This window comes from Cervus canadensis, chromosome 12 (assembly GCF_019320065.1).
Source record: "Cervus canadensis isolate Bull #8, Minnesota chromosome 12, ASM1932006v1, whole genome shotgun sequence".
Taxonomy (NCBI): Eukaryota; Metazoa; Chordata; class Mammalia; order Artiodactyla; family Cervidae; genus Cervus; species Cervus canadensis.
In genome coordinates, this window is record NC_057397.1 from 12,665,669 (window position 1) to 12,690,454 (window position 24,786).

Here is a 24,786-nt window from a genome sequence, read left to right on the forward strand (position 1 = left end):
GATTCCCTGATCTGGAAAGAAAATGTGGCTTCCCCCTTAGGGGTTCATCTACTTAAAACACACCTGTGGCCACCTGCCCCTCCAGCACTGAGAACAACCAATCCCATCGGTCCGTGGCTCTGACATGACTGAAGATTCTCAAGACAGTATTCCAAGCAGACACTTCCAACAGCCTACTGCTGGCCCCAGGACTGGTACCTCTCAGGCAGTTCTGCTCAAGCACCACCATGGCAAACACAAGAAGGAAAGAGAGATGGGAGAGAAGGCTTTTCCAGGGGATGGGGAGGTCTGGGAACTTGGGGAGTCACCGAGAGAAAGGAGGAACACCAGGCAGACAGTTCTGCCTGGCAAGCATCCAGTTTCCCTTCTCACACAGGGACCGGATGGACGCAGGATCACAGGAACTTGGCAGGAAAACTGTTGTCTTTGAACTAATCGACATCTGTACTGAAGAGCTCAGGAGGGTTCCCAAGGCACCAGGGTGACGCCGGAGCTGGGAGAGCCTGCTGGCTTTGTAAGTGGGGCCTGAGGAGCTCGGGGAGAATTGCACAACAAGCTGGAAAGCTGGCTCACCGTGACTGCTGGGAGGAGAGGAAGTCTCCCAGGGCTGAGTGTGCCCAGGCATGAAGGAGCCGGCCCTCCTGGCCGGCGGGCAGGGCGGGCGTTGCTCAGAGATAAGCCAACCCCTGGCGGTGGGTGATGAGCCCTGTGAGGCATTGCTCCGGACAGCAGTAAACCACCTCCTCGGAGCAGCTACCTGGCAGCAGGCTGCACAGCAGTGCCAGGAACGGGTGCTTTCCAGAGGTGCCAGGAGTCCCGCTCCTCTTGGGCAGGGTGGCCCTGACATCAGGAAGGGTTCAGGAGCCAGCCGCTCCCCACCTCCCCGCCCCCCACCACAACTCAGGATCAGGGCAGCATGAGCCGGGCAAGACATGTGGGCAAGATCCAGAAACGCCTGGAAGATGTCAAGAGCCAGTGGGTCCGGCCAGCCAGGGCTGACTTCAGCGACAACGAGAGCGCCCGGCTGGCCACAGACGCCCTCTTGGATGGGGGTCCCGAGGCTTACTGGCAGGCGCTCAGCCAGGAAGGCGAGGTGGACTTCCTGTCCTCCGTGGAGGCCCAGTACATCCAGGCCCAGGCCAAGGAGCCCCCCTGTGCCCCGGAGCCCCCAGGGGCGGCCGAGGCAGGCTCCAAGGGGCTCGACTCCTGCTCCCTGCAATCAGGTACCTACTTCCCCGTGGCCTCAGAGGGCAGCGAGTCGGCCCTGCTGCACACCTGGGCCTCCGCCGAGAAGCCCTACCTGAAGGAGAAGTCCAGCGCCACCGTGTACTTCCAGACAGACAAGCACAGCAACATCAGGGACCTCATCCGCCGCTGTATCACCCGGACCAGCCAGGTAGCGATGGCGGAGCCCGCGCCTCCTTGGCCACAGGGGTGGGAGTGGGAGTGGGGGGTTGGAGGAAAGGAGAAAGGGGTGCCTCCTGCTCTAAGACATGCAGTCCAGATGACTGGAGCGTAGGGTGGAACCAGGGATGTTTCTCTCTGCCTGGCCCTAGATCACTGACTTCCAAATTCCCCCTTGTCACCATCTGGGTTTCCTGGCCACGCATCACTGGAACTCCTACAATAGCTTCCCTTCTGACCCTCCTCTCCCATCTCGATCCCCGACCACCTAGTCTCCAAGCTGCTCTAAACACTTTTTACATTTTGGCCATGCCACATGACCTGTGGAATCTTAGTTCCCCGACCAGGGCTTGAACCTGTGCTGCCTGTGGTGGAAGCACAGTCTTAACCATTGGACAGCCAGGGAAGTCCCTGTAGACAATTTTTCTATACTTCAAACTGAACTTGTCCCCTTTACTGCTTGGAGCCTTTAGAGGCTCCCACTTCCCCCACTGGGAAGAGCTGACTCCGCAACGCAGCTCACAACCCCTCCAGTTCCTCTCCCCGTTCTGCCACTCAATCCTGGGTGACCTGGAGATTTTCAAACCCACCAGGCTCTGTCTTGAGGCCTCTGCACATACTGTTCCTTCTGCCTGGAGCCCCCTCACCTTCCTGGCATCTCCTCTAACACCTACTCCTTCTCAAGACCAAAGGGGACTGAAGCCCCCTTCTCAGGCAGACTTTCCTGAGTTCCCCAGGCTAGGCGAGGAGCCTCGCGTCTGTGCTTCTGAATGAAGGGGCTGCTCCACTGGGACGCAAACCTGTCCTGTTTCCTCTGGGACTCGTCTGGACCTGTCAGTCCACAAATTCAGCACAGTGCTTGAATCCAGCCGGTGGTCGGCAGAGGACAGAGGAAGCAGCAGAAAAGATTTCTCCCTCTCCAGAGCGTTTACCTTTTTATACGTGACTTTAAGTTTTTTATTTTTTTATTTTTTTTTATTTTTTGACCACATGGCATGTGGGATCTTAGTTCCCTGACCAGGGATCAAACCTACATCCCTTGCAATGAAAGTGCAGAGTCTTAACCACTGAACCACCAGGGAAGTCCCTATAGGTGACTTTAGAGGAAGAAAAATCCTTCAAGACCAGAGCTTAGCTGGCAGAATTTAAGGCACGGAGACTGGCACTTGGTCAGGAGTTCCCCTGTTGCTCCTGGAGCTGTGGATCCACAGGGGCTGCCCCCTGTTGGCCCAGGAATGAGGGAGGGGGTCGTTCTACCCATGTGCACAAAGTGACTACTCAGCAGAGGGGTATGGGTGCCCCCTCTCCTCCCAAAACTGCAGAGGGGCAGGGGTGAGAATGGCCTCCCAGGAGAAGACATTGTTATCTGTAAAGGGTCTCCCTGTCTCACCACTCAAATTATTTATTTTACATGTATGTGTGTGCGTGTTAGTCCCTCAGTCGTGTCCAGTTCTTTGTGACCCCATGGACTATAACCCACCAGGCTCCTCTGTCCATGGGGATTCTCCAGGCAAGAATACTGGAATGGGTAGCCATTTCCTTCTCCAGGGGATCTTCCCAACCTGGGGATCAACCCTGGGTCTCCTGCATCACAGGCGGATTCTTTACCATCTGAGCCACCAAAGCATTAATTCTGTTATATTTAAAAGAACTCGAAAAAGAACAAATTGATATTTAAGCTCCTTTTCTGCTAAGATCCTACTCTCATGATGGACTCCCCTCCCAAGTCCAATACTGTGTGAAATCCTTTTTTTTTTTTTTAAATCTTTATGTATTTGGCTGCACCATGTCTTAGTTGTAGCACATGGGATCTTTGATCTTAGTTGCAGCACATGGGATCTTTGATCGTAGTTGCAGCATGTGGGATCTAGTTCCCCAACCAGCGAACGAAACTGAGGCCTCTGCTCTGGGAGTGCAGAGCCTTAGCCACTGGACCAAGGTCCCTGTGTGAAACCTTATGGCTCCAGAAGAAGCCACCAGCATTGGGGAAGCTGTGCTTAAAAGAAGAGAGGGAGTAGAATTCTGAAGAACAAAATAGAAGGTAACAAGTTGTGGAGCATCAACTTTGACGTTGCTGGGCTACTTCAGAGCAATATTTCACGTTTTGCTGATGTTTTGCCGATGGGCTCAGGCAGGCAGTCAGGAGCGCCCGCACTGCCTGGGGTGGGCCGCACGACCCAGGGCAAGTCCCTGGGCCTCCCCAGGCCCCAGATTCCACACTGGACTAGGGTCCTTTCCAGCTCCCAGGGCCTGTTCCTAAGAAGACCTCTGGCCTCTCTGTGCTGAAGTTCAGAGCTCTCCCGAGGGGCAGGGACCAGGGGTGGTGGCGAAATTCTCAACCACAGCTGCAGCTTAAAGGGGGAGTGAGGCTCCTGGAAAGCAGCCAGGTGAGGGCTTGTGAAACGCTGTTCCCCCACCGCCCCCCCACCCTGCCAAATCCTTCTCCTCCCCCAGCCCCACCCAGGGAGGCTTCTCTCTCTTCACCTCTGTGAACTGGAGGCTTGCAGCTGTCCTTTGCTCTGTCCACACAGCATGTTACAAATTTAGGACAACATTTAAAAATCAGAAGATTCCACTCAACAGTAAGAATTCCCAGCTCCTCTTAGCAAGTCAGAAGACTGGCTCTGTGGGTGCTGAGTTGAGGCCACCCCTTGGGTGGGTCACCTTCACCGCCCTCTTCACCAGTCCCTCTCGTCCCAGGCCCTGACGTTGTTCTCGTTGTTGTTTAGTTGCTCAGTCGTGTCTGACTCTTTGTGACCCCACGGACTGCAGCACACCAGGCTCCTCTGTCCTCCACGATCTCCCAGACTTTGCTCAAAAGCATGTCCCATGGACAGAGGAGCCTGACAGGCCATACAGACCAGGGGGTTGCAAGAGAGTCAGACACAACTTAGCAACTAAACTACAACAAAGTCAAGGAAGGCCCTGATGACCTTCACCCATTTTGTTAGCTGTCAGGCTCCGGCAGGCAGTTTGTGACATCATTCCCACACACCACACACACACACACACACACACACACACACGGCTCTGGAGTGACCACTGACCTGTTCCCACAGGGATGCCAGGGAGGCTGGATCCCCAGTCACAAGCGGTCCATGGGAAGCAGCGCCCACACAGAGGAGGAGGGTGGGGACAGGTTTGTGTTCCCCCTGTCCTACGGCTTCAGCCCCCCCAGAAGAGAACAGAGAGGGATGAACAGAGCCAGCCTGCGGGGTGTTTCCCAGAGCAGTTTACATTCCCTATGGAGCAGGAGTTCTCCCTGTTTCCTGTTCTGCTTTCATCCCTCTATTCCATGAAGTCTACATGGGCCAGGCCCTGCACCCAACAAGAGGCATCCCTCCTCCCAGCCACCTGCCCTTAGGGCAGTGGAGGGGACACTGGGCTTGAACAACCCTCTGTGCCTGGGAGCAGAGGGGAGCATGACTAAGGCAGGGAAGAGGTGACCTGTGAGTTGAGTCTCAGAGGCTGAGTAAGAGTTTGCTGAGCAGAGAAGGGAGGGAAAGGAACTCCAGGCCTAGGGCGGGTCGAGGGCAGAGGTCAAGAGGAGGGAGAGGGCTGGATGCCCTGGAGGCAGGGAGACCTGGAAAGGACTATCAGGAAGGAAGAGGGCTTTACTTGTAGTTCCCTAGAAGCAGGAGAAGGCGATGGCACCCCACTCCAGTACTCTTGCCTGGAAAATCCCATGGACGGAGGAGCCTGGTAGGCTGCAGTCCATGGGGTCGCTAGGAGTCGGACACGACTGAGCGACTTCACTTTCACTTTTACACATTGGAGAAGGAAATGGCAACCCACTCCAGTGTTCTTGCCTTGAGAATCCCAGGGACGGGGGAGCCTGGTGGGCTGCCGTCTATGGGGTCGCACAGGGTCGGACACGACTGAAGTGACTTAGCAGCAGAAGAAGGAGGCACCGCACACCACTCAGGGCCACGTGGGGAGCACCAGGGTCTGGGCAGGGGGGCAGCGGCGGAGGAGCCAGGGAATGCATGGGCATAAGTCTTTACTGTGGTTTTGCAGGGAAGGCAGGGCGGGCGAGGTAAATTGTTGAGAATTGGTTCGTTTGAATAATTCCACAGACGGTCCCTGGTTGTCCTGTATTTGGCACTGGGGTGATTTAGGGTGGGAAGGGAAATATTGTCAGGATGCTGGAGAGTTAGATAACGAAGGCTTGGGACATGGGTCTGGATTGCTTTTAGTGTCTCAGAGGCTGCTCCTAGGCAAGGTGTTTGCCATCTCTAATAATAAACTAACCCTGGGATGTCAAAGTACCACAAAATACAGAAAACAAAAAACATGAATAAGCCATCCTCCAAGTGTGGTCCAGGATCCCCAAAGGTTCCAAGACCCCTCCAGTGGGTCTGTGAGGTACTGCCCTTTCTAACCACTCATTTGTGTGAGGTTGGACTATCTTTATACGTTTCCCCGCAAACAACACATCACAGCAGATTGTACAGGAGCCATATGAGAACCAGCTGTCTCCTGTTAAGCCAGACACCACGGCGATTTGCAAAACTGAAAAATAATGCCATTCTGTTCACTCCATTGTGCTGCTGTTGCTTTGAAAGTATAGTTATTTTTGCCTTAAAATTGTTATTCATGTTAGCATGTGATGAGTTTAATCTTGCTTTAAGTAACAAATATTAGTTGTTTTAAAATAATGTTTAATAAACATTAAACATTTTCTCAGTTTGTTTTTAATATGACAAATATCAATAGTTATAATCCACATAAACAAAGCTGTTTGGAAGCCTTAGTAATTTTTAAGAGTGTAAAGGGGTCCTGAGGCCAAAGTGTTGGAGACCCTGAACAGACAAGCCCCCCAGCCCTGCCGGATTCCTCTTCCTCTCCCTTTCCTTGCAGAAAGAAAACTCCACCCAGTTCCCTGGGGAGGTGGTGGGGGAGAGGGGCAATGCAGAGAAGCAAGGGGCAGCTATAAGCCGGTTCCAAAGAAGCTCCATGCCCCACCCCTAGGTGTCAAGGACCACCTTTCCAGGCCGAGCCCCTGCCCTGAGAGCAGCTGAACAGAGAACAAGGACCAGGGATGGGACCCAGCAGGAAACCTGCCCCCACCCCACCACGCACCCAGGAAGCTGAGCGTGCCCCCCGCCCCACACCTAGTAACCAGGACTCCAGGGCCTTGAGCACCACCAGGGTCCCCATGGCGAGCTCTCTGGTTGTTCCTCTGACAGGGGCCACTGAGGGAGGGGCAGACCTGGGAGAGAGGGGTCCAGCCCCCCAGGCCTGCGGAGGTCACGGGCAACAGGGCGCCTCCACTGGCATCAGAGCCCAGTCTCACCAGGATGGGGTGGGGTGGCCTCCAAAGGCCAGTGGAAGTGCTTCTTGCCCACCCCTCGCCCCCACCATCCTCCTGGGATCTGCGATTGGCCGGTCTCCCTTCGCACGGGGGTTCCCTAGAGTAAGTCCCTCTTCCGCTCTGGGTGCTGGGGCTCAGCGCTGGTGTATTGTCACTGCTGCAGAAGGGCGTGGAGGGCAAGAAGCACGAGGCACAGCAGAGGTGACACCAGCGGGGGGCACGTGATTGGAGCGGATGGGCCTCTCGCAGCTGCCTTTCTAAGGGGTCTTGGCCCCTCACCCTGTGGTCAGCAGATGGGGGATGGTGAGGGTCCACCTGGGCCCTGTCTGCCCACATTCTCTTTGAGCTCTGCTCTCTGGGGTCCCCCAACCCTCCCAGGCTTGACTCTCCTTCCCTACCCATCCCTAACCCACAAGCAGGGAAGGGACAGACTGCACCTGATGTAAACAGAGATGAGTCCTTCTCTTAGCCCACAGTAGACTGGCTGGGAGGGTGGCTCTGGGTTGGGATCTAGGGCATCTCCAGCCTTGCAGCCCTGAGGCTTTTGGCAAGTTACTTAACATCTCTGCACCCCTGTTCTTCACCAGGGAAGCCAGGGTCATGGTGTTGTGAAGGTCACGGGAAACAAACGTACGGCTGAGAGTAGGTGCTCAGGAAATCGTTGCTGCGGTTATTACACATCAACCAAAAGCAAACACAAAAAGGGAGCATCAGGGACTCCAGGACTCCACGCTTCCACTGCAGGGGGCACGGGTCCAATCCCTGGTCAGGGAACTAAGATCCCGCCTGCCGCGAGGCATAAATAAATAAAGAGTGAAAATTATGTTTTGTTTTTTAAGGGAGCATCAGCACCTATGAGAGAAAGAGGGAAGAGTAGCGATCAAATGACAAAGTGGGGCGTGGGGTGGTGAGTGCCTCCAGCAACTGGGCCCACCGGGACCCAGATCGCCTCTCCCCTCCCGCCTCCTGCCTTCCCCACAGCAGCGGGATTTCCAGCCCATGAGAAACTCACATCTGCCTGGCTGGTAGTGGAGGGTCCTCAGCCACGATTCGAGGTCTACGCAGGATGAATGCTGCTTGTAGGCACTGCCCCAGCAGACCCGCAGCCCCTGACTGGGTCCCTCCATCTCTCTGAGGCTCCAGATTTCCAGAGCTGTCCTGCCAGGCTGTGCTCCCAGGCCGACTTCCTTCCTTAGCACGGGAAGTACCTCCTTCTCCTTCTCAGCCAGCCCCATGCCTCCATGCTGGTCCATCTGATTGGCCCTCAGAAGATTCCCAGGTGGTATAGTGGTGAAGAACCCACCTGCCAATGCAAAAGATGTAAGAGATGCAGGTTCGACCCCTGGGTCAGTAAGATCCCCTGGAGAAGGAATTGGAAACCATTCCAATATTCTTGCCTGGAGAATCCCATGGACAGAAGAGCCTGGTGGGCCACAGTCCACAGGGTCTCAAAGAGTCAGACATGACTGAAGCAACTTAGCACACATGCACAGAACGTCCAGGATGATCTCAGCTTGAGAGTCTTAATTGCATCTGCAAAGACTTTTTTTTCCAAATGAGGTCCCAGCCATGGTTTTGGCAGTTAAAATGTAGACGCACCTTTTGGGATTTCATCATTCGGCTCACCAGGCCCTGTGAGGGGGGACTCTCACACAGGGGATGGAAGAAGCTGCATGCCTGTGTGCTGGTCACCTCTTTGCCAGGCCATCGCCTGTAGCCCGCCAGGCTCCTCTGTCCATGGGGATTCTCCAGGCAAGAATACTAGAGTGGGTTGCCATGCCCTCCTCCGGGAGATCTTACTGACCCAGGGATTGAACCTGAGTCTCGTGTCTCCTGCACTGGCAGGCAGGTTCTTTAACTAATGTCACCTGGGGAGCCCCTGGAAGAGGTTATTGACCTTGAATTAATCCAGCTGGGTGACAGTGCCAACAGGAGGCAAACAAAATGAACCTGGATACTCATAAGCCTGTCCTTTCAAGCATCCCTTACATTAGGATGCTGGGCTTTTTGTAAACCCAACAAAAAACACTCCTCTGTCCATTAGTCACCCACTTACCAGCCTGGCTCTGGGAAACAGGGACTCACTGGGACACAGCTGGGAGGATTTACTGACCTCCTAAGGGGAGAGAATTGTCTCTTTTGCCAATACTTTGGAGGAGGAGGCATTTGTTTTTCAGGAGAGAGGTCCTCAGAGTTATTGGTGCCATAAGCTTTAATGTGTACATGTACTTAACTGTTTGCTTCTCTGGCGGCTCAGACGGTAGAGAATCTGCCCAGGGACACCCCGGTTCGATCCCTGGCTTGGGAGGATCCCCTGGAGGATGGCATGGCAACCCACTCCAGTATTCTTGCCTGGAGAATCCCATGGACAGAGGAACCTGGTGGGCTACCATCCATGGGGTCACAAAGAGTCGGATATGACTGAGCTACTAACACACACACATGTACTTAACTGTGTGTTAATAGAGCCATAGTTCTAAACATCTCTAGTGACCTATAACCCAGGGTGAACAATTTCTCAGCGGTCCCCTCCACTGTCCAGACACCCAGAGCAACTGAGCAGCAAGTCAGCTCCATGTAGGTGCCAGCCAACTCCTTCACCTCTCTCTGTGACACTCTTCTTGTTCTTGCTACTTCCAGGTGTTTATGGTCCGAAAAAAATGTATTGTAATTATTAGAAAAGTGGCAGAACATTATTATTACAGGGGACATTGAAGAAAAAAATCACCATAGTCCCCCAGCCAAATACGACTGCCATTTTGGTTTTGCACTTGTCTACGTATACACCGCCTTCCCTCCCTGGCAACCGTAGTAGACATGCTAGCATTCTGTCCTTTGTTTTCCTTTTTCACTTAGTTAATTGTTAATACATATTTGGTGAGCATTATACTAAACAGCAAGTTTTGCTTAAACATTTCACTATTCCTTATGGTCTCTATGTAACCATTATAAATGATCATTTTAATGGCTGCTGAATAATCTACTTGTCAATGCTTGGCTGGGGAACTAAGATCTCATAAGCCTTGCGGCGTGGTCAAAAATAAGATAAAATGAGCTTGGGGTGCTGTTGGCACAAGGTGGATGAATGGGTGCCTGGCAGGAACACGTACTTCTCTCCCTGTGACTGGATATCTAGACCCCTCACCCCCCGAGTTTCTGCTCTGCCGGACGCAGTACCTGCTGGTCGAGCACGACTCCCTTCTCCATCCACTGGGGCAGCTCAGTATCCAGTCTAGTTTATACTTCCTGGGGTCTCCACAAGGGTCTGGTTTGAGACTTAAAATCATTTGAAAGCCAGTGGCCATACAGTGCCTTCGAGCTCCAAACAGCTGAGAACCCGTAATTGTAAATCTGTCCCTCTCCTGTGATTCTGCCACAGCACCTCGCCTGGTCTCATCTCCGCCTCTCTGCCTCCTCTTTTTGATTTTCTCTCCTTTCTCCTCTGCACTTTCCACTCCAGCAGTGGGAAGAGAGGCCAGAGGATATGAGGAGGGGCTGGAGATGAGGGGTAGGGCCCCGCCGCAGCTCTGCGTGAGTCCATAGTCCTGCCCTGTCATCCCCCACCACCTCCAGCGCAGCACTCACGGGACCAGCTCTCCCAGGCCCGCGGGGACTGAGGAGTTAGGCTGAAACCAGCTAGCACCTGGCCCTGACCTTCTGGTGTCCGACCCCTCTGCCCTGGCCCAGGTCCTGGCCATCCTGATGGACGTGTTCACGGACGTGGAGATCTTCTGTGACATCCTAGAGGCGGCCAACAAGCGCGGGGTGTTCGTCTGTGTGCTCCTGGACCAGGGAGGCGTGAAGCTCTTCCAGGAGATGTGTGACAAAGCCCAGATCTCTGACACTCACCTCAAGGTAGGGCCCCGTGATGGTGTGAAAGGTACTTTGTGTGAGGATAGGATAAGTTATGCTGTGGTAACACATGCCCCCATCTCACTATAGTAAACATTTACTTCTTGCTCAAAGTCCAGGTCAGATGGCCCTTCCTCGCAGTGTGAAAGTGGGGCCCAGACGTGTCCTACTCTGTGACCCCATGGACTATACAGTCCATGGAATTCTCCAGGCCAGAATACTGGAGTGGGTAGCCTTTTCCTTCTCCAGGGGATCTTCCCAACCCAGGGTTCAAACCCAGGTCTCCTGCCTTGCGGGCATATTCTTTACCACCTGAATCACAAAGGAAGCCCAGGAATACTAGAGTGGATAGCCTATCCCTTCTCCAGTGGATCTTCCTGACCCAGGAGTTGAACTGGGGTCTCTTGCTTTGCAGGCAGATTCTTTACCAACTGAGCTATCAGGGAAGCCCTACTAATGAAGGGTACCATAAACCCATGATGGGATCGCTTTCCCCATCAGAAGCAGCTGAACTCACACCCCTGGACTTGGATTCAGAGGACCTCAACCCTGTCCTGCCCAAAAGCTGTGCAGCTGCGCCATAAGGGACACACAGCCCCTGAGACACAGTGATGGGGGAGAGAGGGCGGGAGGATTCCGAGGGCTGTGCTTAGGGCCTGAACTGGAAGAGCATCCTGTCACCCCTGTTTTCTGCTTTGTTTGAATTCTACCATCTCCCCTTTCTTTTCTTCTTCATTACTCAAATAATGTCAGGATATGGAAGAAAATTTAGAAGATTCAGCCAAGGAGAGCATAAAAATGGCCCATAATCCCACCAACTAGCGATAACCCATTTGCTCTTGCTGAGCAACCTTCCAGACATTTTCTAGACAGGTGTGTGTCCATAAATACACAGTAAGGACACCTCGACTTCCCTTCCAACAGAACATCTCCATCCGGAGCGTGGAAGGAGAGGTGTACTGTGCCAAGTCAGGCAGGAAGTTCTCCGGCCAAATCCGGGAGAAGTTCATCATCTCGGACTGGAGATACGTCCTGTGCGGATCGTACAGGTGAGCGCTGGGTTCCACCTCCTGTTGGGGCTTCGAGGAGGCCAAGGCTGAGCTTGGTGCAAAGCAGCCCCAACTGCTCAGGCCCACGCCCCCACCAGCAGCTCCCGGGGGAACTGGGGACTCATCACCTACATGAGGCTGGAGACAGAACCTGCCTGGGAGAAACAGGGAAATCTGGGTCCTTCCTGGGAGGAATTCCGGGTAGGGAGACACTTCCAAGTGCCTTGGTTTCCCTTTACATTGCAATAGGACGTTTCCTCATTTCCTTTCTCAGAGTTCTCAGGTGTGATTCTAAAGCCGTGCAATTTGCTTTGTTGCTTTTGGGGGCCGGCCCTATTTTACTTTCAAAATGTTTCATTATTTTAATATAGACAGTGTATAGAGATATTAATTCATATGCCAGATAACGCATCCACTTAAAGTGTGACCAGCTTCAGGGACAAGGGGGAGGTCAGAAAGTCCTTCCTGCACCTGCTTCCCAAATTCCTTTGGCCTAAAGTATGTCCATCTTCTGTCACAGTGGCATCCGTAGATGTGGCGAGGGCATATCCACGGCCCCCTCCACCACTAAGCAGTTACCTCCCCTGTCCCCATCTCGGAGGAACTGGTAGTACAACTGGCAAGTGCCTTGAAAGTGAAAGTAAAAGTCACTCGTTGTGTCCAACTCTTTGCAGCCCCATGGACTGTAGCCTGCCAGGCTTCTCTGTCCATGGAATTCTCCAGGCCAGAATACTGGAATGGGTTGCCGTTCCCTTCTCCAGACGATCTTCCTAACCCAGGTCTTCCGCATTGCAGGCTGATTGTTTACCACCTGAACCACCAGGGAAGCCCTTATTTAGCTATTAAAAAGATTCCCTTATGTTTGAAAAGGACAGAGAAAGAAATTCTGAAAGAGAAGATGAAGGAGAGGGGAGGCCTTCTCTTATTTTCCACAAGGACAATCAGGCCTCTCTGTGTTCATGTGTATCTGCCCTTAGAGCTCACCATTCAAGGGCGGCTTTGACCTTGGAAAAGGCAGAAGGAAGCAGAACCACTTTATTGAGCCAGGTCCTGGGCCAGGTTCCATCAGACCTTTAGTAGGGATTTAATCTTTGTCACACGTAGAGGGAGGCATCATTCTTCTGACTGACAGATGGGGGGACTAAGGCACATAGAGGTTGGGTGATTGGGCCAGGGTCACCAGCTTCCTTGACCAGGATCTCAGGCTGGGCTTGATATGGGGGGCACCAGGGCTTCCCAGGTAGCTCAGCTGGTAAAGAATCCACCTGCAATGTGAACCAGGAGATCCCGGTTCAATTCCTGGGTCAGGAAGATCTGCTGGAGAAGGGAATGGCTACCCACTCTGGCATTCTTGCCTGGAGAGTTCCATGGACAGAGGAGTCTGGAGAGCTACAGTCCTTGGAGCTTCAAAGAGTGGGACATGACTGAGCAACTTTCACTTTCAGGAGGAGGGTGGCAGTGGGCTTAAGGACACACCAGGCCATTCATTCCTGAGAACTGTAGGGAACCCAGCTCCCAGTGAAACCGGGAGAAAAATTCTCCATGTGAAAAATTGGATTCTACTTCACACATACACACACATGCGTGCTCACACACACAATCACCTCCCAATAGATTAAAAGAAGTTAAATGTCAAAAACAACTTTAATACTTTTAGTAAAATATAGAGATGGATGTCTTTTAGACCTTAGGATAAGCATTAGGTGTCTTAACATAGACACTCCTCTGTGTTAAACAGAACACAAAAAAGCACTGACTAAAAAAGATTGCTAAATCTGACTATGCTACAGTTAAGAACTTTGGTTCACTGAAAGACAGCTTAAAGTAAGCGAAATGTCAGATTACAAACTGGGAACAGGTTTTCATGACGCCCTGACAAGATTAGCGTTGAGAATCACAGTGAACTCCCACAAACCACACGTGAAAAAGAGCACAATGGAAGTGTGGGCGAGAGGTGAGAGCAGGCGTTTCATGCAGGAGGAAACGCCTGAAAAGATGTTCAGCATCATCAGTGATCAGGAAAATGCAAATCAAGGCTAGAATGAGTTACCATTTTATACCTATTAATCAAAAAAAAAAAAAAAAAAAAGACTGACCATACAAATAGTGGACTTACAAATTTCTACATCGCCGATGGGTTTTCAAATCAGCACAGAGACTTTGCAAAGAGGCATTTCCTCTAAAGCTGAATATTCACCTGGTTTTACCCAGCAATTCCACTCCTAGATAGAAAATCTGTGAGACATCAGAAGACAAGTTTAAGTACTGGTGCGAGAGGGTGCTCCTCCCTTGATCAACAGGAAAACCATCGAAGCAGCTCAGATGCCTATCAGTGAGAGAATGGATGATAGCGCCCCCAGTGGAATATCACACAACAAAGACAAGTGAAGTACAGCAATAAGAAATAACATGAATAACCAGCAATATTTAAGAGAAAAAAAACCCCCAAAGATGACATATATGTTAAAAACAAGTAAAATAAAAATATTTACCATTGTTCCTCATCATCTGTAGAGGACTGGTTCTAACATCCCCACAGATACCAAAATTCTAGGATACCCAAGTGTCTCATATCAGATGGTATCCGATTTGCATATAACTTACACACATTCTCCTGCATACTTCATGTCTTGATTACTTAAAATACCCAATACAGTGTAAACTGTATGTAAATAGTTGCCAACTGGCAAATTCAAGTCTTGGTTTCTGAAACTTTCTGGAAGACTTTTTTTTCTGAATATTTTTCATCCTTGAGTATATGGAAGGCTGACAGTACTTCTGAGAATATATAATACTTTTTCTTATTATAGCAAAAGGAAAGTATGGGAACTATGACACAGGATTCTGGGTGATGATTTCTTCTATTTTGGGGAAACTGGAAAAACGTGTTCCTGGAAGGGACCATGTGGTTAAATGCAGGTCATTGTCAAGATGCTAGCTTTTTATTTTGGGTGGTAGGTTCATAGATGCTTGTTGTTCAGTTGCTAAGTTGTGTCTGGCTCTTTGTGACCCTGTGGACTGCAGCAGGCTTCCCTGTTCATAGGCTTCCATGTTCCCCTGTTCATAGGTGCTTAGGTTATTTAAAATAACCAAGTAAAGCTATGTAAGTGTAAACATGCCATTAATAGATCTTTGGCATGAGTCTTGAGCCAAAGATTATGATCAAATCAATTCTATGCACTTGTGAAAGTGAAAGTCACTCAGTCGTGTCCAACTCGTTGCAAGTCCATGGGCTATATAGTCCATGGAATTCTCCAGGCCAGAATACTGGAATGAGTAGCCTTTCCCTTCTCCAGGGGATCTTCCCAACCCAGGGATTGAACCCAGGTCTCCCAGATTGCAGGTGGATTCTTTACCAGCTGAGCCACCAGGGAAGCCCAAGAATACTGGAGTGGGTGGCCTATCCCTTCTCCAGGAGATCTTCCCGACCCAGGAATTGAACTGAGGTCTCCTGCATTGCAGGCAAATTTTTTACCAACTGAGCTATCAGGAAAGCCCCTATGTACTTAAGGGTCAGAAAAGAAAAACCCAATAAAAATAAAATTCTTACCATGGGTGGTGATAAAAAGTGTGAAAGCTAGAGCACAGGGTGAATGGACTTTCGGGGTGTAAGGGCGGAGCACCCTCACACAGTGCGTGTGGAGAGGAGGCAGCACTCAGGTGCTGTAAGGACATGGGCGCTGGGTGGGGGCATAGGGCACACAGGGTGTGTGGGGCCTGAAAAGTTGCCTGGGCACCTTTGGACCTTCTTTGTTAGAGAAAGCACGCAGTTGCTTGGTCTAATCTAGCCTGATTCCAAAAAACACAGGGCGATTTCTTTTCTTTTTTTTTTTTGGCCGCTCTGTGCAGCTTGCAGGATCCTAATTCCCAGACCAGGAATTGAACCCCGCAGTAGAAGCGCAGTCTTAACCACTGGACCTCCAGGGAAGCTCCACAATTGACTTCCTAGTGTAGCCAAGAGTGCTGTTGTCCAAGTGTGCTGCCTCCCTGTCAGCTGGCTGCCAGAGCCAGCATTAGCTTCCCGCCTCTCTGGGTTGTGTGGGTGGCTCCTGGGCGGGAGGTGAGGTTTGGACAAAGCCTTATTGTTCTTCCCAGGATTTCCCCAGCCTTGCATGGGCCCCGCCTGCCTCACAGAGCAGGGGACTCCAGAAGCTGGACCTGCCTTTTGGCGGAAAGACAAGTTGGGGCCTGGAGGCTGAGACCCTTGGTCCCAGCCTGAGACCCTTCTGTCCCGCACAGTGACCCTGTCTCCCTCTGACCATTCTGTATCCACTGCTCCAGACCTGGGTCCGCATTATTGATTCTCTTGATAGTTAGACTGTCAAGACTAACCTGACAGTCTTTTGTGCTATCACTTGTCTCTTTAGGGGTGAGTGGGGTGATGAAGAGAGTTTTCAATCAGAGATAGAAATAAATTTGTTTAAATTAGGGAATCATAAAAGTAACACATAAATGCCTTAAGCGTTTTGTTTTCAATAAAATGTGTAAATGAGGGGGAAGTTCAGGGCCTCTGCTTGAGGGTGTCCTCCGGCAGGGTCCAGGCAAACCTTCCATGTAGCATCTCTCCTGTCCTGTCCTCACCCCAACCCCCACAGTATTCTCCTTCCCATCCCCCAGAAGCATAGGACTCTCCCTCCCCCTCCCACCCCTTCCAGTCCATTTGCCTGAAAACCTGGCTACACCCTTTCGAGTTTCATGAGCCCACAGCCCTGCCATCCAAGGAGCAGTCCAGACCCCCATTTGTTTGGGAGAGGTAGATGTCGTGCATGTCACAGGTGGGGCTGCTGCGGCCCCAGAGGCTGGTGACCCCCAGCAGCACAGTGGGGGGACACTGGCGTTCGGCCAGCACGCGGCCCCTCTGTGCCTCCGTGGGGACTTCTGAGGGACTCTCATCTGAGCACCAGGAGACCCAAGGCTAGGATTCCCTCTGCATCTTAATTACTTCCGTGCAAACATTCACTGAGGCTTCCCAGGTGGCACTACTGGTAAAGAATCCACCTGCCAATGTGGGAGACTCAGGTTTGATCGCTGGGTCGGGAAGATCCCCTGGAGGAGAGCATGGGAACCCACTCCAGTGTTCTTACCTGGAGAATTCCATGGACAGAGGAACCTGGCAGGCTACAGCCCATAGGGTTGCGAAGAGTCAGACACGACTGAAATGACTTCACACACATGCGCGCAGGCACACACACACACACACACACACACACACACTCGCTGTCTCTGAGCTTCAGCTTGGGTATACATGGGAAGGGTCACTGGGGGTTCAGTCAGGGTGGGAGGAGCCAGTGTGGAGGCGTGATGGGCACACCTGCCGTCCTCCTGGTCCTCCTCCGGAGCAGGGTGCCCGCGGCCTCCCCGTCGCCCCCTCACTCTCCCTCCTTTCCCTCCAGCTTCACCTGGCTCTGTGGGCACGTGCACCGGAACATCCTCTCCAAGTTCACGGGCCAGCCAGTGGAGCTGTTCGATGAGGAGTTCCGCCACCTCTACGCCTCCTCCAAGCCCGTCATGGGCCTCAGGTCGCCCAGGCTGGCCACACCCCCGCAGCCCGGAGCAGCCCCCGGGCCCCCGTCCGGCCGCCTCAGTGACAGCAGCAGCTCCGCCAGTGACTGCACGTCCTCCAACCCCTTCAACAGCCCGTCGGCCGGCAGCAACCCTCAGACCCGGAGTCTGTCCACGTCCTCGGGGCCCGGCATCCCCCTGGCCCCAAACCCACTGCTTGCCTCCAGGTTCCAGCCCCACCACAGCCCTTGGGGGGCCCTGACCCCACAGGCCCACTTCTCCCCGAGGCCCCATGACAGCCCGCCCGCCCTCTACAGCAACCTCAACGCCTACAGGCCCACGCGGCTGCAGCTTGAGGTCCTGGGCCTGGTGCCCAGGGTGGCCCACACCTGGAGGCCCTTTCTACAGGCCTCCCCACATTTCTGAAGAGTCCCTTCTGCCAGCTGACTTCCCTGGCGACAAGGCTGGGCATTCCTGGATATTTCTGGCCTCAAGGACCCCACTTCAATACTGAGTGGCTTTGAACATGCTTCCCTTTGAACTAAAGGAACTTGGACAAAACGATTGCCCGTGTTTGAATGTTCCCAGGCCTGAAATGATTTGCTTCCTGAACCCCTGGTATGGCCCAGGCAGCAATTCCAGAAGGTTCCAGGGAGGTGGTGGGCAGAAAGCTAGAGGACAAAATCATGAAAATAGAGCATCTTTCTTCCAAAGAGCCGCTAGGGCTTTAATATCGACATTTCCCAAACCTGTAAAGAGACAAGGGGCTGGGGCAACCCAAGTTTTACATATGGGTAAACTGAGGCACTGAGGCAGAGGGTGGGTGTGACCAAGGTCCTCCTGTGTCCCAGTGCCCAGGAGTGGCCCACTCCCCAGGGATTCAGGAGGGAGAGATTCAGGAGACAGTCTGGGGACATACTGGATGTTTTTGGGAGGGGATGGGAATGTCTCCTCCCTGGAAGAACCTAATACTAGAGAGTCCCTGGGGCGGTGAGTTAGGGACGGGGCCCAGAACCTGCCACTGGAAATTATGTGAGGTTGGTTCAAAGTGTGGCCACCTGGGGTGGGGCAAACCGAGGCATCTAGGGGATGGAGCTGGACAAGGCCCTGTGGCAGCTCAGCTCTTTGCTTTGAAGAGCCTTGGGCTGATCTGGAGGTTCCTGGAGTCTGCGCTGGATCCCGAGGGGCTTGAGTTGTCAGATCTGAGGAAGACCCTGCAGCCGTGGTTCAGGCAGCCTTGAGCAAGCAGGGAGGACTCCACATTGACCTTGCAGCCACCAGGTGCATCAGCTACCTCCAGTTCCAGCACCTCCACCTGGCTTGCTGACATCCTGAAGCAGGAATGCCGCACCCTCACCAGCCCCATCTCTCTTTCATTCTGAGAGTCATAGCACATCCGGTTTGTTTCTGGGGTGGTAATAGATCCTGAGGGCACAGGCCTGCTTGGGTAGAAACAAGAACACAGGATGTTTAGGGAGCACAGAGGAGGCCCAGCCAGCCCGGTTTGGGGGGTTGGGGGTCAGGGGACACTTCCCAGACACATGACAGTTAACCTAAGACTTAAGGAACAAGGCTGTTATGGCTGAGAGGAGGGGTGTGATGAGCTGTTTTGGTCCAGGAGAAGCAGATGTAGAAGCCCCGCAAGCATCTTCCAGTTTCCATGCCCCCACTACCACCAGTTCATCTCAGCAAATGCCTTCCTGCTGCCCTTCTCTGGCTCAGAGGCCGGGATGGGGCGGGAAACGTGTGGCATGGGGAGGGGGGCACAGTCCTTCCTCCTGGTGGCCTCCTGAGTCGCGTTCTGCAGGGGGCATCTCGCTGCAGCCCAGCCCTGTTTATATTTGTCCAACACTCTTGACAGGCTTCCCTGGTGGCTCAGACGGTAAAGAATCTGCCTGCTTATGCAGGAGACGTAGGTTCAGTTCATGGTTCAGGAAGCATCCCCGGAGGAGGAAATGGCAACCCACTCCAGTATTCTTGCCTGGGAAATCCCATGGACAGAGGAGCCAGGTGGACGATAGTCCATGGGGTTGCAAAAGAGTCAGACACCCCTGAGCGACTAAACAACAAAAGCAACACAACACTCCTGACAGAGGCAGAGGCATCTCTGCTTTGTCTTAAAAGTGTTTCTGTCCTCACTTCACGTTTTCCTCCCTAGTTCCTGAAAACTCAACAACAACAAAGCCCTTTGGTTCCTGAAGGTTTTTTAAGCCCTGGTCCTGATGCTGCCTTTATCCTGCTGACCACCGTGATGAGGTTAGAATGACCAGGGCTAAGCTGAATCTCAGAGCCTGATGAGGAAGCTTCAGGAAGGGAAAGCTTGCCGGGGTGCCAAGAGGTCCAGAGGTGGGCTCTGTCCCTGCATCTGGCTCAGTCTGGGTGGAGAGGGGGCCTGCAGTCGGAACAAGCCCTCCTCCTCCCAATTCCTTTCCACCAGCCAGTTTCCCCTGTGGTTATCTTAGGGGTTCTTGAGTATTGTTTTCCTCCCTCTGGGCACCTTGTCATTTCACCGTGATCCCCGCCTCTGGGAAATCAGGTGTGGTTTCCTTTGGCCGTTGGGATGTGGGGGGAAGTGTTGAGGATCACTTCCAGGTTTCTAAGCTCCTAGGTGCAGATTTTCTTACCTCAAGATGGAGCCCCCTTCTACCAACGCAGCTCCCTAAGTGTCTATGAAGAGAAAGATATGCTTTCCCCACAGACCTGCAATGGATAAGCAGTTACGAGCAAGAAATAAACCTTTGCTATTTAGGCCTCTGAGACTTGGGGCAGTTTCTAACTGCACCATGATCCAGCCTAGCCTGACTGATACAATCTCGGGACCTGCTGATGTGAGGCTGGGCCATTCCTTTTTGTGCGACTGGACCACCCAGGGCCCCCAGCCTTGGATTCTTGTTCCAAGATGCCATTTCCACCAGGGAACTAGGTAGGCTTTACACACCTGGCAAGGGAGTGGCTGAAAGCCAAAGCAAGTCCTTATCTAAGTTTCCAACCCTCCTAAACTCAGGCTTGCCCCAGCTTTAATTCTGCTCCAGGCAGGACTCACACCTACACCTGCCTTGGCAGGCCATCTTGCTGGGGGCCATCCTGAGGCATGCAGAGTCTCTCCTACTGTGTGGGATTCAGCCACAGCAGTGGCACACCCACCAAGTGTCAGACACCTTACCGCAACAGGCTCACGTCCATCCTGGAGCGCGCCAGAGTCAGCTGAGGGCAGCACCCGCGTGAACCACCCTGGTGAAGAACCTGAGAGGATGGGAATTCCCTGGTGGTCCAGTGGTTAGGACTCGGCATTCTCACTGCCGAGGGCCTGGGTGTGATCTCTGGTTGAGGAACTAAAATCCCACAAGCTGTATGACACAACCAGAAAAATAAACCAATAAAAATAAAATAAAATTAAAAAAAAGAACATGCAGCCTTCCTTGGTGGTCCAGGGGTTAAGAAGCTGCCTGCCAATGCAATGCACAGGACACAGGTTTGATCCCTGGTCCAGGAAGATTCCATATGCCACAAGGCAACAACTACTGAGCCTGTATGCCCTAGAGCCGGGCTCCGCAACAAGAGAAACCACTGCAGTGAGAAACCTGTGCACAGCAACGAAGACCAAGTGCAGCCAAAAATAAATTTAGGAAAGAACACGAGGGATGAAAGAAATTGTATGATGGTCATGTTCATGTTGGGGGACAGAGTGGAAATGTGGTCCCCAAACCAGGGATCGTATTACCCACCTGTAAGGTTGTCAGCCAGGACTGATCGGGGTGTCGATTGGAATGATCACCTCTGCCCCCCCAGGCCTCCTCCTTCTGGAAATGATCTGTGGTGTTCATTTGGTCCTCACTATATACTGATCTTTTATCTTCCTATTCGTCCTGTTAGAGGTCAAGGTATCTTTACAAGCCTCCCTGGGATGGTCCTGGATGCAACGGATGCTGATTAGTCAAGGAAAGTCGGTGGTCCTGAGAGGGTTGAACGTTCAGACACCCTAGGACGACTGTCACTGCCCCTTACCTTGACCCTGGCTCCCTGCGTCCACTCTGCTGGCCCTGCTGGCCTGGCCCAGAAGTGCCACAGTCACATCTTCCCGTGCTGTATTTTCTGGACTAAGTCCAAGAAGCTGTTGGACATGAGAGACTGTCACTCACTTTCTCAGCTTCCTCCTGAAGAGCGTATGTGTGTCAGAAAAACTGTTATCGGAGAATGTAAATATTGCAGGCATATGCACAAGTATAAACGGCATCCTTTTCCTGGTTGTTCACTGTCTTTCCACTGAGACACACAAGCTGCCTTCTCAGGCACAGCTAGATCACACCCAGACGTGCCATCCTTCACGCCTCTGCAGGGTGTGGTGAGCAAGGGGGTCCTCCCAAGAGTGCTCCAAGCCGAGTGCACGGAGAAGCCCCAGAGGGGGCGGCTGCAGTGCGAGGTTCAGTGTACGCACAAGGCCGAGGGCGAGCGCAGCCTGGAAGCCAGTGCTCTCAGCGTGTTTGCCAAGCCCGCTTTCTTCCACGGTCCGCTCCCCGTGCCAGGCAAATTCACACAGACACTTTCTAGGCTGGTGGGCTGGTGCGAGCACTTGGCTTTTTCTACATGAAGGAAGCCCTTCAGGGTAACCGACTCTGCAACAGTGTGGATTCCCCAGGGCGCTGGGACATCTCAGTGTCTTGAGCCCACCTCCACCCTCCATGTTAGTGCTCGTATCTCCTAGACCCAGAAAACACATACTGCAGGAATCACAAAGATTGTTTAACATGTGGAGAGTAAGGCCAGATCTATGGGTTTAAAGCACAACCCTAAACCAGCCATTCTCCTGCTCAGGGACCTTCCATAGCTCAGTAATCCCCACAACAAGTCAAGCTTCCTACAAGGAGCTCATGATTGTCCATCATCAGACGCCAATTAACCTGCCCAGCCTCGTCTCTCTCACATCCCAACGCACCCCTAACCTGGATGACCAGGCTTCACGTTCTCTCATCCCTCAACTGAGAAACCATGCGGGCCTGGTACAAACCACCCCCTCACCAGGCCCAACTCAGATATGACCTCCTTCATGAAACTTCTTCGATACCCCTCCCTCTGCACTGTCCATGCTCCTTCCAGACCCTTATTTGTAACTTACGTGGATGTCCTATTACGTCTACTAGAAATGGAAGCTCTTTGAAAGTGATGGAAGCATCTTATCTTTGGTATCTCTTACAATGATGCTCTGTCAAGGTTTTACAAAGGAGTGGCGTTCTGAGAAACAACGCCTTATTCTAAAACCAAGATTGAAAGGACCCAAGTGGTCCATACCAGGATTTGTTGGTTGCCTGCGTGCTCAGTCGTGTCAGACTCTCAGTGACCCCCATGGACTTGGGCCCACCCGGGTCCTCTGTCTATGGGATTCTTCAGCATGAAAACTGGAGCGGGTTGCCATTTCCTTCTCCAGGGGATCTTACCAACCCAGGGATCGAACTCATATCTCATCAAAGCTTTCAGTGACCAAGTCACCCTGTGCCGAGGAGGGAGAAAGGACACAAAGAACAGCGAGCCCCAAGCAGATAAAGGCCTGTCTTGCTTGTCTGACCTCATTAGCAAAGTCGCCTGGTAGACGCGCTTTAATCGGGACAACAGGTCTGGAGCAGCCCCAGGCTGTCCCTCTTCAGAACCCTTGTTTCTGGAGCCTTGGATTCTTTCGTGTAATCTTCTCTGGTTTTTGTTTGCTTGTTTGTTTTTATATGAAGACCTTGGAAGTAGTGTAGAAACTACTTTTATAGATGAAATTTCAAAAGCACTAGAGAGCTGCTATTTAAAATGATTGCTTTTGTAAATAGCGGCCTTGGATCTGTTTCATAGATTTCTACCCCAGGTTTTCCTAAAATGAAGGACGTCTCTGTGGGAATGTGGTCCCCCACAGGTAGGCGGGGCACCTGCAACCCCGACAGTGGGGCTCCGGGGGAATGGGCTGTTGACTCCTCAGGCTTCAGGCTGTCTCTGCCAGGGCCTGGGGTGCAGAAAGGCAGCACTGGGCAGAAAGCCAAGGCGTGTCCAGGAAGCTGAGCTCCACCATGAAGCGGCAAACCAGAGACAGTCCTGGAGCCTATGCTCTGCAAGAAGGATTCAATGTCAATTCCATTAGATGGTTAGACAGCATTGCCAACTCAATGGACATGAACTTGAGCAAACTCTGGGAGATAGTGAAGGACAGGGAAGCCTGGCATGCTGTCGTCCATGGGGTCGCAAAGAGTTGGACATGACTTAGTGACTGAACAACAAGTACCTTTGGGGAATAAAAAAAAGCAGTCGCTCTGACATTTAAAGGGGGAACCTGAGCAAGTCTGGACTCAGAACCACCTTGTCTGAGAGTGACCTTTGAGCTGGGATCTGTAGGAATGGCAAGTGTATGGCAGGGTTGGAGGCTTGCCGATAAGAGTGTTCCAACTAGAGGTAACTGGATGGGCATAGGGCTTGGGTGGGAGGCCACTTGCGGATTTCAAAGAAATGAGAAAAAATCAGAGTGAGCTGGAGTGATGTGGGCCAGGGCCAGACCACATAGGGCCTCCCAGGCCTCATGTTTTGGGAAATGACTGAAGGATTCTGAGAGCAGTATTTTTGTTAGATCCCTTTGGCTACAGTATAAAATTGCAGGGGTGTAGGAGTATAAAGACAAAGGACTCTCACCAGCTCAAGTTTTGGGCAAGTGTCCCCCCACCCACCTTGGGAGAAAACACTGAAGACAGGCCTTTTGAGAGTCATGAGAGGAAGAACTGCCCTTGGTTCCCAACCCACCCATGGGGTGCAGACAGACACCCCAGTGCTTCACATCTGCTCCCCTTCTGAGTGATTCATTCATTAACAAGAGGGTGGGGTTACAGCACAGGCCTGAGATTTTTCTTTAGCATAATCATTGCTCAATTAATTACCTTCACCATCTGTGCTGGAAATAACCAAGCTGACTTGTGTGTGATGACACCCAGTCTTCCTGGGTGCCCTTTCCTGCCCTGCGTTACAGCCGGGGCATCGGGGTACAGGAGACTGGATTCTCACATGTGTGGACACGCCGCTGCCAGGAAAGGGAGGTGGGGCGGGAGTGAGGGTGTGGGCAGACCACTCAGCTGTCCAGGACTGCGTCAACAGTGGGCCTGGGAGAACAGCCAGAGGGCTGCAAGCTAAAAGTCTGGGCCAAGTTAGAAGGGGACCAGGATGAGACAGGAAGCCCAGAGAAGTGAGGGGAGAAAAGGCCACTTCCAGGAGGCCCCAGATGAGCAGGAGGAAGGAGTTGTAGCTGCAGAGACAGAAATGGATTGCATTTCCAGGCAGATTGCCTCAGCACTGTCAGACCTTTGGGGTATTAACCTTTTGTGCAAACAAAGCAAGATGCTGGCCAATTAATTCAGTGATTGTTTTCCACAAACATTTGGCAAGAGACCAGATGTTCTGCCCTGGGGATACAAATATGAACAAGACAGTCCGAGTCCACAATTTTACAAAGCTTACGCTTTGTCTCATGGAAAACAGGCGATGACAAGATAGCATCATAAGGGCCAACATGGGGGCAAAAGAGCAGAGAAGGAGCACAGTGTGAAACTGACCACCTGGGATTCAAGACTTCTGGAAGCTGAAACCAGGTGGAGACCTGTGAGCCCAATACAAACTAGCCACATGAAGGGGCCGGGGGTTCCGGGCTGAGTT

At 52.4% G+C, this 24,786-nt stretch overlaps 1 protein-coding gene across 1 annotated transcript; it reads left to right on the plus strand.

Annotated features, from left to right (window-relative positions):
* Positions 1–475: 475 nt before the first annotated feature.
* Positions 476–18,775, plus strand: FAM83A (family with sequence similarity 83 member A). The gene is made up of 4 exons (XM_043484167.1): positions 476–1,396; positions 10,406–10,573; positions 11,495–11,619; positions 17,013–18,775. The coding sequence occupies exons 1-4, from the start codon at positions 917–919 to the stop codon at positions 17,545–17,547; spliced, it is 1,308 nt and encodes a 435-aa protein (XP_043340102.1). The 5' UTR covers positions 476–916; the 3' UTR covers positions 17,548–18,775.
* Positions 18,776–24,786: the final 6,011 nt, after the last annotated feature.